The following is a 12,930-nucleotide window of genomic DNA, read 5'->3' as shown; positions in this document are numbered from 1 at the left end:
TGTGTGTGTGTGTGTGTGTGTGTGTGTGTGTGTGTGTGTGTGTGTGTGTGTATGTTGATGTGTTCTGATCTAAAGTATAGTTCCCCTTTGTTCAAAACAGACTTTAAAGAAACTAACACATTAAACTCAGTATCTCACCTTGACAGTAAAAACAATGAAGGAAAACAGGACCGTGATTAGTGAAATGAGGAAGAAGTATTTATTACTAGATGCCTAAACTGAGCATAAATATAGTTCTGAGTTTCCTGGCAGGAAAGCAGGCTCGTGTGAGATTGTGTAATTATCTTTTCATGATAAAAGAAACCAACAAAATTTATCTGGAAAGATCAACATTTTCCTGGCAGAAAATTCCAAGATGAACTTAATTCACAGGATCTTCTATTAGAGACACTAGATAACATAATGAAGAGTGTCTTCAGCTGACACGGAAATATTCAAGTGGACGTTCCAAACACTATAAAGGATGAAGATATAATATGGAATATTAGGAGCCTGTGTGCTTGGCTTTCTGCCTTTACTACAGGGCCACCTTAGCCAACCTCACGGAGGGGTATGTTAAGGAGATCACTGGGTTGGTACATCCTTTGGGACCTTCTGGGTTACAGCCTGCTCACTCTTGCGCTCTCTTCTTATCTGAAGCACATTCTGCTTGCCGATTAAGGAGGGATGCTAATCTGAAGGAGATAGGCTTAGCATTCTGCTTTGAGACTTAGGGGCCCTAACTCCAGCAGGAGGGTTGAATCCACCTCTACGTGGAGCTGGGCTTTGGTGGAGAGGGGGGCTTGCAAGAAGGGCAAGCTTTTAGAGGAGCTTTTAGTGTGCTCACACTTCTGATGCATACCAGGACCCCGGAGCATGGAAGAAACTATTTTGAATGAAATATTTTTAGTGGAAAGGTTGCATTAAATGCCATGAGGGACCAGACAGGAAATAAGGGGGTCAGGCAGTGGGTGTTAAGTACACAGACCCGCTTGAGTCAGGGCTGGGACATGAGAGCAAACGCCCAGGCCCACAGGGCACCTCCACTCAGCCTGGCCCATGTTGCCACGTGCAAAGGCCCAGGATTGCCAGAGTGGAAGCATTCCTGGGCTTTTCCGGGAGAGGCTAGAAATCTTGATTTTAAATGATATTTAATGAATTAGAATATAGGCTCAGAAACTGTTTTTAAAAATCATTTTGCAGGTCAAACCCAATATATGTATAATCTGGTTTCGTATATGATTTTTTGGGGGGTTCATTAAATGGCATACTCAAGTAATTGATTTTTGTGATTGTTTACATTTGTCTGGTCATGTTTTTTTTCAGCTTTATTGAGATATAATTGACATATAACGTGTAAGTTTAAGGTGTACAACGTGATGATTTGACACACTTATATATTGCAAATGATCACTCACCCTGGCGTTATCTAACACCTCCATACCATCATGTGACTACCATTTCTTTTTTGCGGTAAGAACATCTAAGATCTACTGTCTTAGCAACTTTCAAGTATATTCATCTGATCATCTTTAAATAAGGAGGAGTAACACAAATATTAATCTTCATTGAATTCTTATTATGTGCCATGCATTGTGCAGAGGGCTATATATGTAGTAACTCATTTAATCTTCACAAAGCTCTTTGAGGCAGGAGTTATCAGTATCATTCTCAATATCGTTATCAGCATCATCGTCGTCATCTCTGCTCCATAGACGTGGGTGCTCTTGAGGTTAAGGGACGTAAGTAACTTGCTCCAGCTTCCACAGTAAGCAGTGGAGCCCAAGTGCAAGGCAGGCAGTCTGACCCAGAGCAGTGTCCCCTGCCAGCCCAAAGCCCAGTGCTACCAGTATAACATTTTTTTCTCTGAGTGTTGAAAAACAGACATTATTTTGGATCCCACAGCGCCTTGTCTAATGACAGGAAAGAACGAAACCCAAGAAGCACTGAGGAACGTTCCCACACCCCCATCCCTGTCTCCCTTCCTCATTGTAATCACTCAGATATGAATTGTGAGAAGTGTCTTACTGAAATTTACAGTATGGGTGTGGCCGGGCGGAGGTGGAGGGGCCCTGAATCACGCAGTGAGCTTGAAGCTCCCGCCAAGACTCAAGGCTCACAGTTCGTCATCAAGAAACAGCAGATGGAAACAACCCTTCCTAGCATTGCCTTAGTTTAAGGGAACACCTTTCCCCATTCTTTCCTAAACCAAGAGGGGAGACCAACCTCCCGTTGTAAGCAGACTGAATATTGCTTCGTGTGGTAGAGATACGGTCTTTAATAGTTTGTGTAGAAACAATACAGTATTATGCTAATTTGCTAAGTATTCCAGTCTTTTCGGTAACTATTAATATCATTAAACGTGAGTGTAATTTTTTCTTAGTAAAGACCTTTTATCAAAGACCGCGTCTAAAATACAACATCCTTTTTTTTTTATTCATGGTTAAATCAATGATAGCTATTTGACAAAGGCTCAGAATTATCCCTGTTAACTTGTTTTTAATAGCATTTAACTTATATGTGTGCTCAAACCTCCAATTCATGCGTGTATGTATGTGTACTAATTGTGGCCACATGCATTTAAACACAGTGCTATTGGTGGGAAATGAAGCATAAAATGTGAAAGATGTATAATTATTAAGGGGTTGAAATTATAGTTTTTGACTCCTTCCAGAACGGGGATGTTATGCCACAGCTTTGATTGGTTTTCATTTCAGATGAAGTTCCTGGGTAGATTTGGTGATCGGTTTTTCACCTTCCTAATTAATTGTAAAATTCTTCCCTCTCATGGACATAAATGAATTAACACATCGGTTTGCCCGTTAATATATGCTTTTCCTTCGGACTCGTGCTGTCCTCCCAAGTAGGAGACAGGTGGACCTCTCAGAGCAAGGTCAAAGCCCCTGGATGTATCAGTGAGAGAACTTTGGTTGCTTTTCCTCTTTTTCTAACCTAAATTTTGAAGTAAAGAACATAATGGTTTCTAATAGCCATGACATAACTTTTTCAGCATTGAATGTATTTGCATCCGTATACGTAGCAGCTCTGTGCAGTGCATACGATGAATGACTCTGAATTCTATTTCAGACAATCCATGGTCACAAGGGACCCATCACTGCCGTGGCCTTTGCTCCTGATGGACGATATCTTGCCACCTACTCAAACACAGACAGCCACATTTCCTTCTGGCAGGTAAGTGAACATGCTGCAGGGTCTTGACGTGTGGTGCATGATCCGCTTTTGCTGGGAAAGGCTCCCTTGTGCCCTCCCTCCCTTCTTTCAACAGATATCAAGTACTTACTGCTTGCTGGTTGTGTGCCAGCTGCCAGCACGCAGGGGCTACTGAGAATACAATTAGCAACCTGGAAGGAGGGGGTCTGCTCTCACCAAGCTTTCAGTCTGAGGGAGACACAAGTAAATCAGCAAGTAACTACAGTACAGGGGGAACCTGGGAGTAAGGTTGTGGGCCGGCTTCACAGAGGCAGCAACACCTGAGCTGAGACATGGTGACATCAAGGAAGGGCCAGGCATTCAGGGTAGGGAGGGGTGGGTGTTTGGAGAGAGGTAGGCATCATTCAGATGTAAGTGAGGGCCTGGCCCGAAAGGAATTGGGGCACGGAGCACTGCTCAGGCTGTTAATTTACACAAGGCATCCAGACAACGCCAACAGGGCATAGGGGAAAGGGCAGCCTCGTATTAACTCCATGCCCCATTTGTATTACCTCATTTGCGTTGGCTTTCTGAATTTCCACATAATGCTCTTCATTTCCAAGCTATTAAAACATTTTCAAAAATCTGAGTATCACTGACGGGCGGTACATGAGGACAGCTCTGTGCCATTATGATTACAGTGAATATTAATTGGAGCAACTGAGTTTTATAATAGAACTTGTTTCATCCTCAGTGATTAACCTCCATCGCATCCTCTTTTTTTTTTTTTTTTTTTTTTTTTCAGTACGTGGGCCTCTCACTGCTGTGGCCTCTCCCGTTGCGGAGCACAGGCTCCGGACGCGCAGGCTCAGCGGCCATGGCTCACGGGCCCAGCCGCTCCGCGGCATGTGGGATCTTCCCGGACCGGGTCACGAACCCGTGTCCCCTGCATCGGCAGGCGGACTCTCAACCACTGCGCCACCAGGGAAGCCCCCCATCTTCTTTTTAATTACCTTACTCCTGATAATTACAAAAAAGTTAAACATTACCAACTCCCCCACCGCCACAAGTTAATATAAAATTCTGTTACCTATCCTAGGATGCAAGTATGTTTTATGAGATTCAGTTTATTGCTTTGAAAGCTAAAAAAGCAAATAAAAGTTTAAACAAGACTTCACAATGTGACAATTTTTAAAAACCCAATAGCTAATGTAATGTAAAACAGATACAATAAATTGCTTAATTAACCACATGCTACTGAAGCATGACAGCTTCCAGATCTGTCCTAGCTTTTTCTACTTTTCCTCTAATTTAGTTTTCCAGTCTGTTTTCTTATTATCCTTTCTTCCAGAATATATCTCCAGCATCTTAATTGGCTCATATTAAACTTTTCTTTAGAGATGTCACCGAGTCTTCATTTTTCCTAGCGGGTAACCCCAGGACTCGTATTTTATCCCACTGAAATCCCACAGCAAGTCCATAAACAACTCTTGCAACATTGGTCCTGTAGATAGTGTCTCTACCAACTGTTCTTTTCTGCCAACCCAGTGGTGTCTGTGGCCCCGACTGTACTTTGATACACATTTTCCTGAATTTCCTGTTCTCTTGAAATCTCAGAGGAGTGTCCATGTGAAACTCCCTTCATTTGGCATGTATCTGGTGTGGAAGCGCTGGGTGCCAGCCTAGCTTTAGGGACATGGAACCAAGCAGTCTCGGGTCCCTGCTTTCCAGGAGCTTGTGTTCGCCCCATGCTTTATTCTTGGGAATAAACAAAACCAGATCTCTTCTTTTTCGTTGTTCAATTTTTCTTCCTGCTAAGAAAATATACTTCCTTATGTAAAGGGATACCTCCTACATTGGCCAGATGTGAAACTTTCCCCAGTATTTTCCTGAATGTCTAAGTGGTAAACCTTTTCCCCCTTATCTAGGTCTTCAGAGACCTATTTGGATATGTTCATCCCTTCCTTGAATCTTTTTCTATGTTTATCAGAGTTGCTGCCCGGCTCATTGATGGAATTATCGTTAGCATCTTCCTCACCCCGGAGATCAAGATCGTTCCTTAGATGCTGTCTTTTTGAAGCACCTCTTTCTGTCCTCCAGGCTCCTGCTGTTGCCTCCGGGCTTCGCCAAGTGCAGTTAACCCTGCGCATCTGTCCACGCGGCTCTGCCCAGCTCCTTTCCTTCGTCTGCACTCTCTTCTCCAGGGGCACCTTGTGTTACTTGCAGGGGTGGGTGTTCAGCAGACAGAGCACCCAAGCAACTCAGGCAACACCCAGGTCTTTCTTGCCTCTAAACCCAATGTCAGAATTTAAAATGTGGCCCATTTCTTCCCTGCTTAAATTATACCCAGCTTGGTCTTCAAATTTAAGTGGAAGACACAGAAATATCATTTCAACTTTCTCAAGAAAATACAATAAAACCTCTTCCAGAAGTATAGTGGGTTTTTATTTGAATTAAAGGGAGTCCAAAAAGCAGTGTTAGATCTACCGTGGCTCTCCCCAAATGGGCTTGGCTGATTTATTTATATACATATTGTTTAGGTCTAATGATGTATGATAATACTTTTATATGATTCCAGTAAATGTACTGCAATATATTTTGAAAACTTAATGAAGCCTTATTATATAGAGAGCCTTACAAAAGCCATCAGCTATTAAAATCTTTGCTGAGAAATGAGTGTTAATGAGAATTACTGGTTGGATAATTACTCAAGTGAGATTTAGTAAAAGGTTTGGGTGCAACATCACTTACACTGAGAATAGCATTAAAACACTTCCTGTTTTGATGAATTACATCTGTATGTATGTCTGTGTGTTCAGAAAATAATCTTCTCAGAACTGGTCTTGTGAAGCGTTATTTTTAAAGGGAAGGAAAAAGCCATGGTGGCCGTTAGTTCGTTTACATACTCAGCCGCTAAATGATGTAATTTGGCAATCTTTCAAGCCCTTTGATTCTCCAACAACATATTCCTACTATTTGAATATTTCACTTCAGTGTATCCATTGGTATTTGAGCCAGGAGAGTTTAGAAATGAAATACAACCATCATTCTCTCACCTGAATTTTACCACCACCCTCCAGCAATTAAGTATCCTCTTCCAGGAATGCTAATAATAAATTAGATGGATATTGGTTTCATTTAGTTTTCTTTATTCCATCATACAACAGAATACTACTCAGCCATTTTAAAAGGATGATGTAAATCTATAGTCGTTAACGTGAAAAGATTGCCCTCAACGTTCTGTTGAATGAAAAAAGCGGAGTGTGCAACTGCCTTTTAATATGAGCCTGTTTATGTAAAACTCCTTAAACCTGCTTCTCCTTATGTGGATATAGGCTTGGAGATCTGGGAAGAGGTTTACCAAAAGGTTAGTGATTGTCTCTGGGAAATGATATTTCAGAGGATTTTTGCTTTCTTTTTTATACTTCTCTTTATCATTTGAATTTTCCACGATGAGTATTTATTATCTTGGTAGTGAAGAAAAAAGCTAATGTGACCAAATATCATAATTCCATGTATTTTTCATTCATGCAGGACTCAGATTGCCTTTACTTATGCCAGTAAATTTGTAGCCAGTCTCTGATCAAATATGAATATCGAATAACAAAATGGCTAGTTGTTTTGGTGAGAGTTCTTCGATGGAGCTTACTGGAAAAATCAAAACCCACCCTTACTGGTCTTACAGATTTATCTCTTATTTGAAGAGATCATAGGAAAAGGATGGTCTGAGGAACAACAAATTATACTTAACATGAGAGTCTTTGTCTTTCCATCTGTTTTCTACCATAATCGTTATGTACTGTGTAGAATTTCACATAGCCCTGTTCTGAGGCAGGAAGGCTGTTTGACCCTAACAAAGCATTTATCAGTCATTTGACGGATGATTCAACTTGCAAGGAGAGCCCAGCTATAATAATGGAACTTTTTGGGAAATCTTTCCGCCTGTCACATTCCAATAAGATGTTCTCTCCCTGCCCACTTGAGCCTTCAGCCCACTTCTTGTACGTGGCTAAATTTGAAGGAAGGACTTAAAAATAAGGATGTGTCTGAGCCTATCGGATGCCCCTAGCTTTTTGAGCCACCAGCAGAAATCAAGCTTCATACACATTTTCATAGAAAATCCATAAAGAATGAAAAATACTTTGTAGTTATTTATCAACTGAGAAATTAGATTTTTAAAAAGCACAGTGTGCCTGTTGATGCCAGTTCATTTTAACCGGCAATTTTCTGCATCATTTGGATCTGCTCTGTAAGAGGACTAAATAATGATGTACTGTTACTCTTTGTACAAGTGAGAACTAGCAAATCAAGCTCGCCATCATTATTTATATTTAAGCTGTTTGGGAACCTCCAGAAAGCAATAAGGCCCTGATTTTTATCTTTTATGGAGTTTTTGGAAAAAGGAGGGAAGGACGCAAGGAAAGAGGTTCTTAGAGGATGACGGTAAGGTACTGCCTGGCTTTACATGTTAACTGCACTTTAACAGAAAGAGTTAATGATAATCATACATTTGGTTTTAAAATGTGACCTCGTACACTAGTGATTTTTTTTCACCTCTGTGTTGTGTTCGGCACTATTATTAATGCAGGAAAATCAGTAACATTAGTCATCTTAAAAGGGTTATTACTCAAGATGATTTAAATTGTGAAAATGTCAGTGGAGCCTGCACGTGTCCTGCCAGAGATGCCATGATTTACACCCCCTGACACCATCCTGCTTCTGAGAAGGGCCAGGAAAGGAATGGCTTAAATATTTTGCACTGATCCAAATGCAGAGCATGATATCAGCAATAACACACCTTAAATGTCCTAGGACGTGCCAAGGTTTCCTGTGTCAACCGTGTGTACACATTGGAGCATAATCTGCATGCTTGAAGCAAGTCCCTAGAATCACGTACATTCAGGTGGAGGTACTGCTGGAGAGAAGAATTGGACATGAAAATTAGTGCAAAGAAAAATATTATTTCCAAGCCCTCTTTCCTGATGGTCAGTGTGCTTGCCACGTGATATGTAATAGCACAAAAGATGAATATTGAAAAAATGTTAAGTAATATTTAGAATCTAAAGGATTCTTCAGACTCAGTCGCTCAGATGACAGTTCACTTAGATAACGGCCATTCAGCATTTAGCACTTCGACATGAATGCATAGTTGTTCATGAGCCATAATTTCCATGTTATTTTCCATTTACGTGAACGAATTAAGAGAACTTAAGACTCAAGTCAAAGCCAGAAAGGCTGCCCAAAAAGCAGAAATCACCAGCCGATTAAAACCTCCTGCCAATAAAGTGTTAAGAGTGTGCTCTCTTTAGCGTGGCCGCAGAACAGTGGGCCACACATGCAGGGTTGAGAGGCCGTTGATTCTTGCTTTTTCCTTCAAAATAAGCTAGAGCTTTCCAGAGTTTGGAGTTTTTAAAAAGCAGGTGAGGAGGGAAGGTGTGGTAGGTGGACTGGAGAAGGGGGGTAAGTTTTGAGCTTTGATCTGGTCACCTATTACTCTGTCTACTGCTTAACTTTGCTTCATTTTCTCAAACTAATTCTAAGTCCCCAGACTTGCCTTTGGGGGCTCATTCTTCAGGGGATGCAGTGAGCACCATTACTAAAGAACAGAGAAGTCTGCCATTTGAAATACCCACTGCTTCCAAATATTGTCTGATTGGACCGTTTTATTAACATGTGTCATTTAGCCGCCTTCTTAAAGATGGATGGGCTTTCCTGCTGTCCAGTTCTACCCACCAGGTAAAATTTCTGCGGGTTTACGCATTTGCTGTAACAGCATCAGAACAATTTCAAATACACTGAAAGGAGCCCTTTAGAGGTTAACAATAGACTCTTAGATGACCGTGAAGCCTCATGATGGAGGAGAAAGTGACCGCAAGGGTGTGTCCCTCGAACCCCTCTCTGTGGCGGGGAAAGGGAAGCGGTTCCTGCAGTGACACGTGTGCTCTCCTGTCCCCGTGTCCCTCCAGATGAACACCTCCCTGTTGGGGAGCATCGGCATGCTGAACTCGGCGCCCCAGCTGCGCTGTATTAAGACCTACCAGGTGCCCCCCGTGCAGCCGGCGTCCCCCGGCTCCCACAATGCCCTCAGGCTGGCCCGGCTCATCTGGACCTCCAACCGCAACGTCATCCTCATGGCCCACGACGGCAAGGAGCACCGCTTCATGGTCTAGGGCTCGTGTCTGCGTCCCCGTTCTCCCAGGTCTCCAAGCCCAGAGTCCCGTCCTTCCTCAGTGCCCACCCCCGCCGGGGTCATGGGGGGCACAGCCGGGTCTGTGTCCCTCCGCATGGTCCCCGGGGGCAGACTCCTGCTCGTGCCACCTATTGACTGAGGCATGCACACATCGCTCCGCAGGAAGTGGCCGTCCGGTCCCCAGGTCGTTTCTCACCGCCGCAGAGGGAGGGGCAGCCAGCAGTCCCGTTGCTCGGTGCACCAAAAGCCCGGAAATCAATAACCACTGTGATTGCACTGCCAGCCCGGATCAGCAGTTTCCTCACGCTAAAGCCCACCTCTGAATGCTGTTGGAAGCTGGTTGTTCTGACATTGGGTTTTGAGGTCATGTGGCAGTCCTAATTATTGATACCATTTTCCTTTGGATTTCCTAAAACGTGCTGTTGTTTACCAGAAAGATTCTGTGTTTACGTGGGTTTTTTTCCTCCGGGAGATTGCTAGGCAATTACTCAATCCAATTTCCTAGGGTTTAGCCACTACCTTCTTTATTAACACCTAACCGATTGGAGATTAATGAGAAAATACACACACACACAAATTTTCCTTGTGGAGACTGCAGTTTCCCAGACACCTAGCCTTCTAAAATGCTCATATCCCGCTTAAGTGATACTGTATTTAGTAGCTCAAAATCAAAATGATCACTACTTATGATCTAGTTAATATAATTATCCAGTCACTATAATCTCTTAAATGGACTTTTGTAATAAAGAACCAAGCTTGAAAGTATAGCGTATACCTGAAAAGAAGATTCCTTGGCTACAGATCTTTTTAAGAAAGAGCTTACCCCTTCCTTCCAGAAACTCACAGACCTGCAGTTCCCGTAAGTCAGCTATCGTGTAATAGTTACAATTCAGCCTTCAAACTACTACTGATCAGTTAAAGGAAAGCTAAGACAGCATTTCTTTGAAACAAGTATCCTAGAAAGTTATTAACTACGGCACAAGCATTCAGGAGCATGCAGTCATCCTCCGTATCCGCGGAGGATTGGTTCCGGGACCCCCGAGGGTACCAAAGTTCACATATACTCAAGTCCCTGATATAAAATGGCAGAGTACATGGAGGGCTGACTCTGTGCACAAATGTGGAGGCTCTCAATCTTTCCGAATCTACCCGACCATTGCAGTAGGGTGTTCGTCACACTTCCAAGTAAGCTTTAACTCGTTCATTTTCTTCTCCTTATGTCAGATTATGCTGGTTCTTCCTCACAGTAATGGAAAAAAAAAATCTGTAAAATAATATTTTGGATGACTCGCTCCTAATAAACCTTGCTCTCTATATAGTTGGGGATTTGGTTGGTTGGTTGGTTGTTGATTGGTCGGTTAATTGGGCAAAATGGTTTATTAAACACAAAAATAGAAAATGATTTATTAAATTCAGAAAAAATACGTGAAGTTTACAAAGCAACCAAAATGCTAACGGGAGTGTCTAATTTAAAAAGCATAGATTGTCAGCGTTTATATAATATACAAAAAAAGTAGGATCACAGTCCAGGAACAAATACATCTGTTATTTTATTGAAACAGATTTCTAAAGAACGTGTTAGGAAATTAAGACCACGAGAACATCTCTTTCATGTCGACATGAAGTTTGTCATTTCTAGTGATGGCAAACCCATCCTATACCTTGGTTTTAGACTTTAGGTATTCTTAAAAAGTGAATTTATGCCATATGCATGTACATCGTATTTATAAAGGTTATGTATGTAGCTTCCCAGGAGGAAACTAAGAACTATACAGCGTAGACTTGCTTTGTTTGGTGAACATGCTGTTGTGCCCGATATGGATAGAGAAACCTGAGGAGAACAAGAGGTGCTCTTGGTTTTTCCAGTGGTTTCCCGAGTCTTCAGTGCGAGTATGTAGCACGTGTTCACTTTATGAACTGAAATGGGGATTCATTTATTCTAGACTACAAAGCTGCTTTGGAATGATGAAGCGTAAAAGTATACCTTAGAGATTTTTTTTTTTAAACAGAATGTTCAGGGCATCCGGAGGAAGGTGTGAGGCTGTGGGCAGGCCACCCCAAAGCATGGACGGCACACCCCATGGAGGGTTAGAACAAAGCTGTGAGGGCCCTAGGAGCCAAATACCTGGGCAGTGGGCCTCGGCCAGCTGGCCACACAGCCTGGCTGCACAGACAGCCAAAACTGTTGGCCCCTAGAACATCACAGTTGTAAAACTCTGGGATGGATGGTATCTGATGGTGAGACAGACACCTCTAACTGCTAAACCAACATCTGCATTCTTGTTCACACCAACCTCTCCTTGGCTGTTTTGACAACCACAGTTGCAAACTTCATCACAGCTCAGATTTTCTCAGCACTGAGGTAAACTTTACCTTGTCATCCCAGTGTACGCTTTTGGTGTCTTATTGATCTTGTTGGCACTGTATTTGGACCTGTCCTTGTAAACGTAGAGACATATGTGGCTTCATTGGTAATTTACAAGTGAAAGATGATGTGATACCTGTATGAAAATGTAATGATTGAACTCACTGTGTACAGCACGTGACGTAAGATGTCTGCCTCTCAAGGCATTTCTTGATGACTCCACTTAACTGATTCTATATGTGCTGAATGTCCTGTGTACTTACGTGTGTTAAATAAAACTGAATTGTACTGAAGATTGTTTTTCTCATTAAAAACATTGTTCACTCTTAAACGTTCTCAGTTGAGATCCATATGCTTTCTCCCAATTTTGGGACCAAATTAAGCCTGCTATTTCTGTCTGATTATTCATTTCCCTGGAGAGCTAGCTTCAGGAAAGGCAAACTTGTCCACAAAGGAGAGCAGAGCAGTAAAGGAATCTCTCTCCCAGCTGTGGAAGTGAGAACCACACTCCTACCAAGACCCAACAGCACCCTCTGTGGTTTGGGCAAGGGAATTGCGTGCCTGTTGCTTTATCTCCACCTTAAATTGCTTCTAAATAGACTGTTAATTGTACCAAATTGTATCTTGTCAGATTTGATGACACGGCTTGACTGCCCTGGGGTGGGGGGCTGGGCTGACATCATTAAATTAATTTCATTTAATACTCCGTTTGGAGTTGAATTTGAATCCCTGAGGAAAAGGGTATATAATTGGTTTTCAGAAAAAGCAAGAGTAACAAAATAGGTCATCATCGCTCACAGAGGGTTAGTCATGTAAGTGGTGAATGTAGTTCTCTTTAATTTTCAGATAAGAATTAAATTGAGTCAATCATCATGTAACAATACAGTTTCCTTTAAGAGATAGACAAGCATTAAAGGAGTTGACTACAACATCACTGGCCCTATTCAAAGGCCTCCTGTCCATCCCAGGAAGTGTTTTAACATCTCCTGATATCTTGAATGTATCCTTATAGGGAAAACAGGGGCAGTAACAGTTCTTTATGATTGGTGATCACATAAACTGATCAAATGTGGAAAGGGCATGACATTAATAGGAAGGTAAAGCCAAGCAGTGCTGGGTGAACTTTCACCTTTCACCCCTCCGGCTGACTGACAGAGCTGAGTGTTGAAGAAAATCAATACTCTGGAGCCAGGAGGGAAATATTTCTAACCTCTAACTAGAGAATGCATTTTGACAAGGCCAAGAT

General features: G+C 42.2%; 1 protein-coding gene across 3 annotated transcripts in view; it reads left to right on the top strand.

Moving 5' to 3' along the window:
- Positions 1-11,977, top strand: part of WDR7 (WD repeat domain 7) — a 375,654-nt gene extending 363,677 nt beyond the window's left edge. For 2 of the 3 annotated variants that reach the window (XM_029222033.1, XM_029222024.1), the window contains 2 exons: positions 3,067-3,171; positions 9,096-11,977. In XM_029222033.1, the coding sequence (XP_029077866.1) occupies positions 3,067-3,171; positions 9,096-9,299 (309 nt within the window). In that variant the 3' untranslated portion in view covers positions 9,300-11,977. The remainder of the gene's footprint in view (positions 1-3,066; positions 3,172-9,095) is intronic. The other variant, XM_029222014.1, reaches the window with a different exon arrangement.
- Positions 11,978-12,930: the final 953 nt, after the last annotated feature.

Source organism: Monodon monoceros, unplaced genomic scaffold (genome assembly GCF_005190385.1).
Source record: "Monodon monoceros isolate NGI ecotype Baffin Bay Population unplaced genomic scaffold, NGI_Narwhal_1 Super_Scaffold_1, whole genome shotgun sequence".
NCBI classification, from domain to species: Eukaryota; Metazoa; Chordata; class Mammalia; order Artiodactyla; family Monodontidae; genus Monodon; species Monodon monoceros.
Note: the sequence above shows the minus strand (reverse complement) of the source record. Positions and strands in the feature narration are given on the sequence as shown.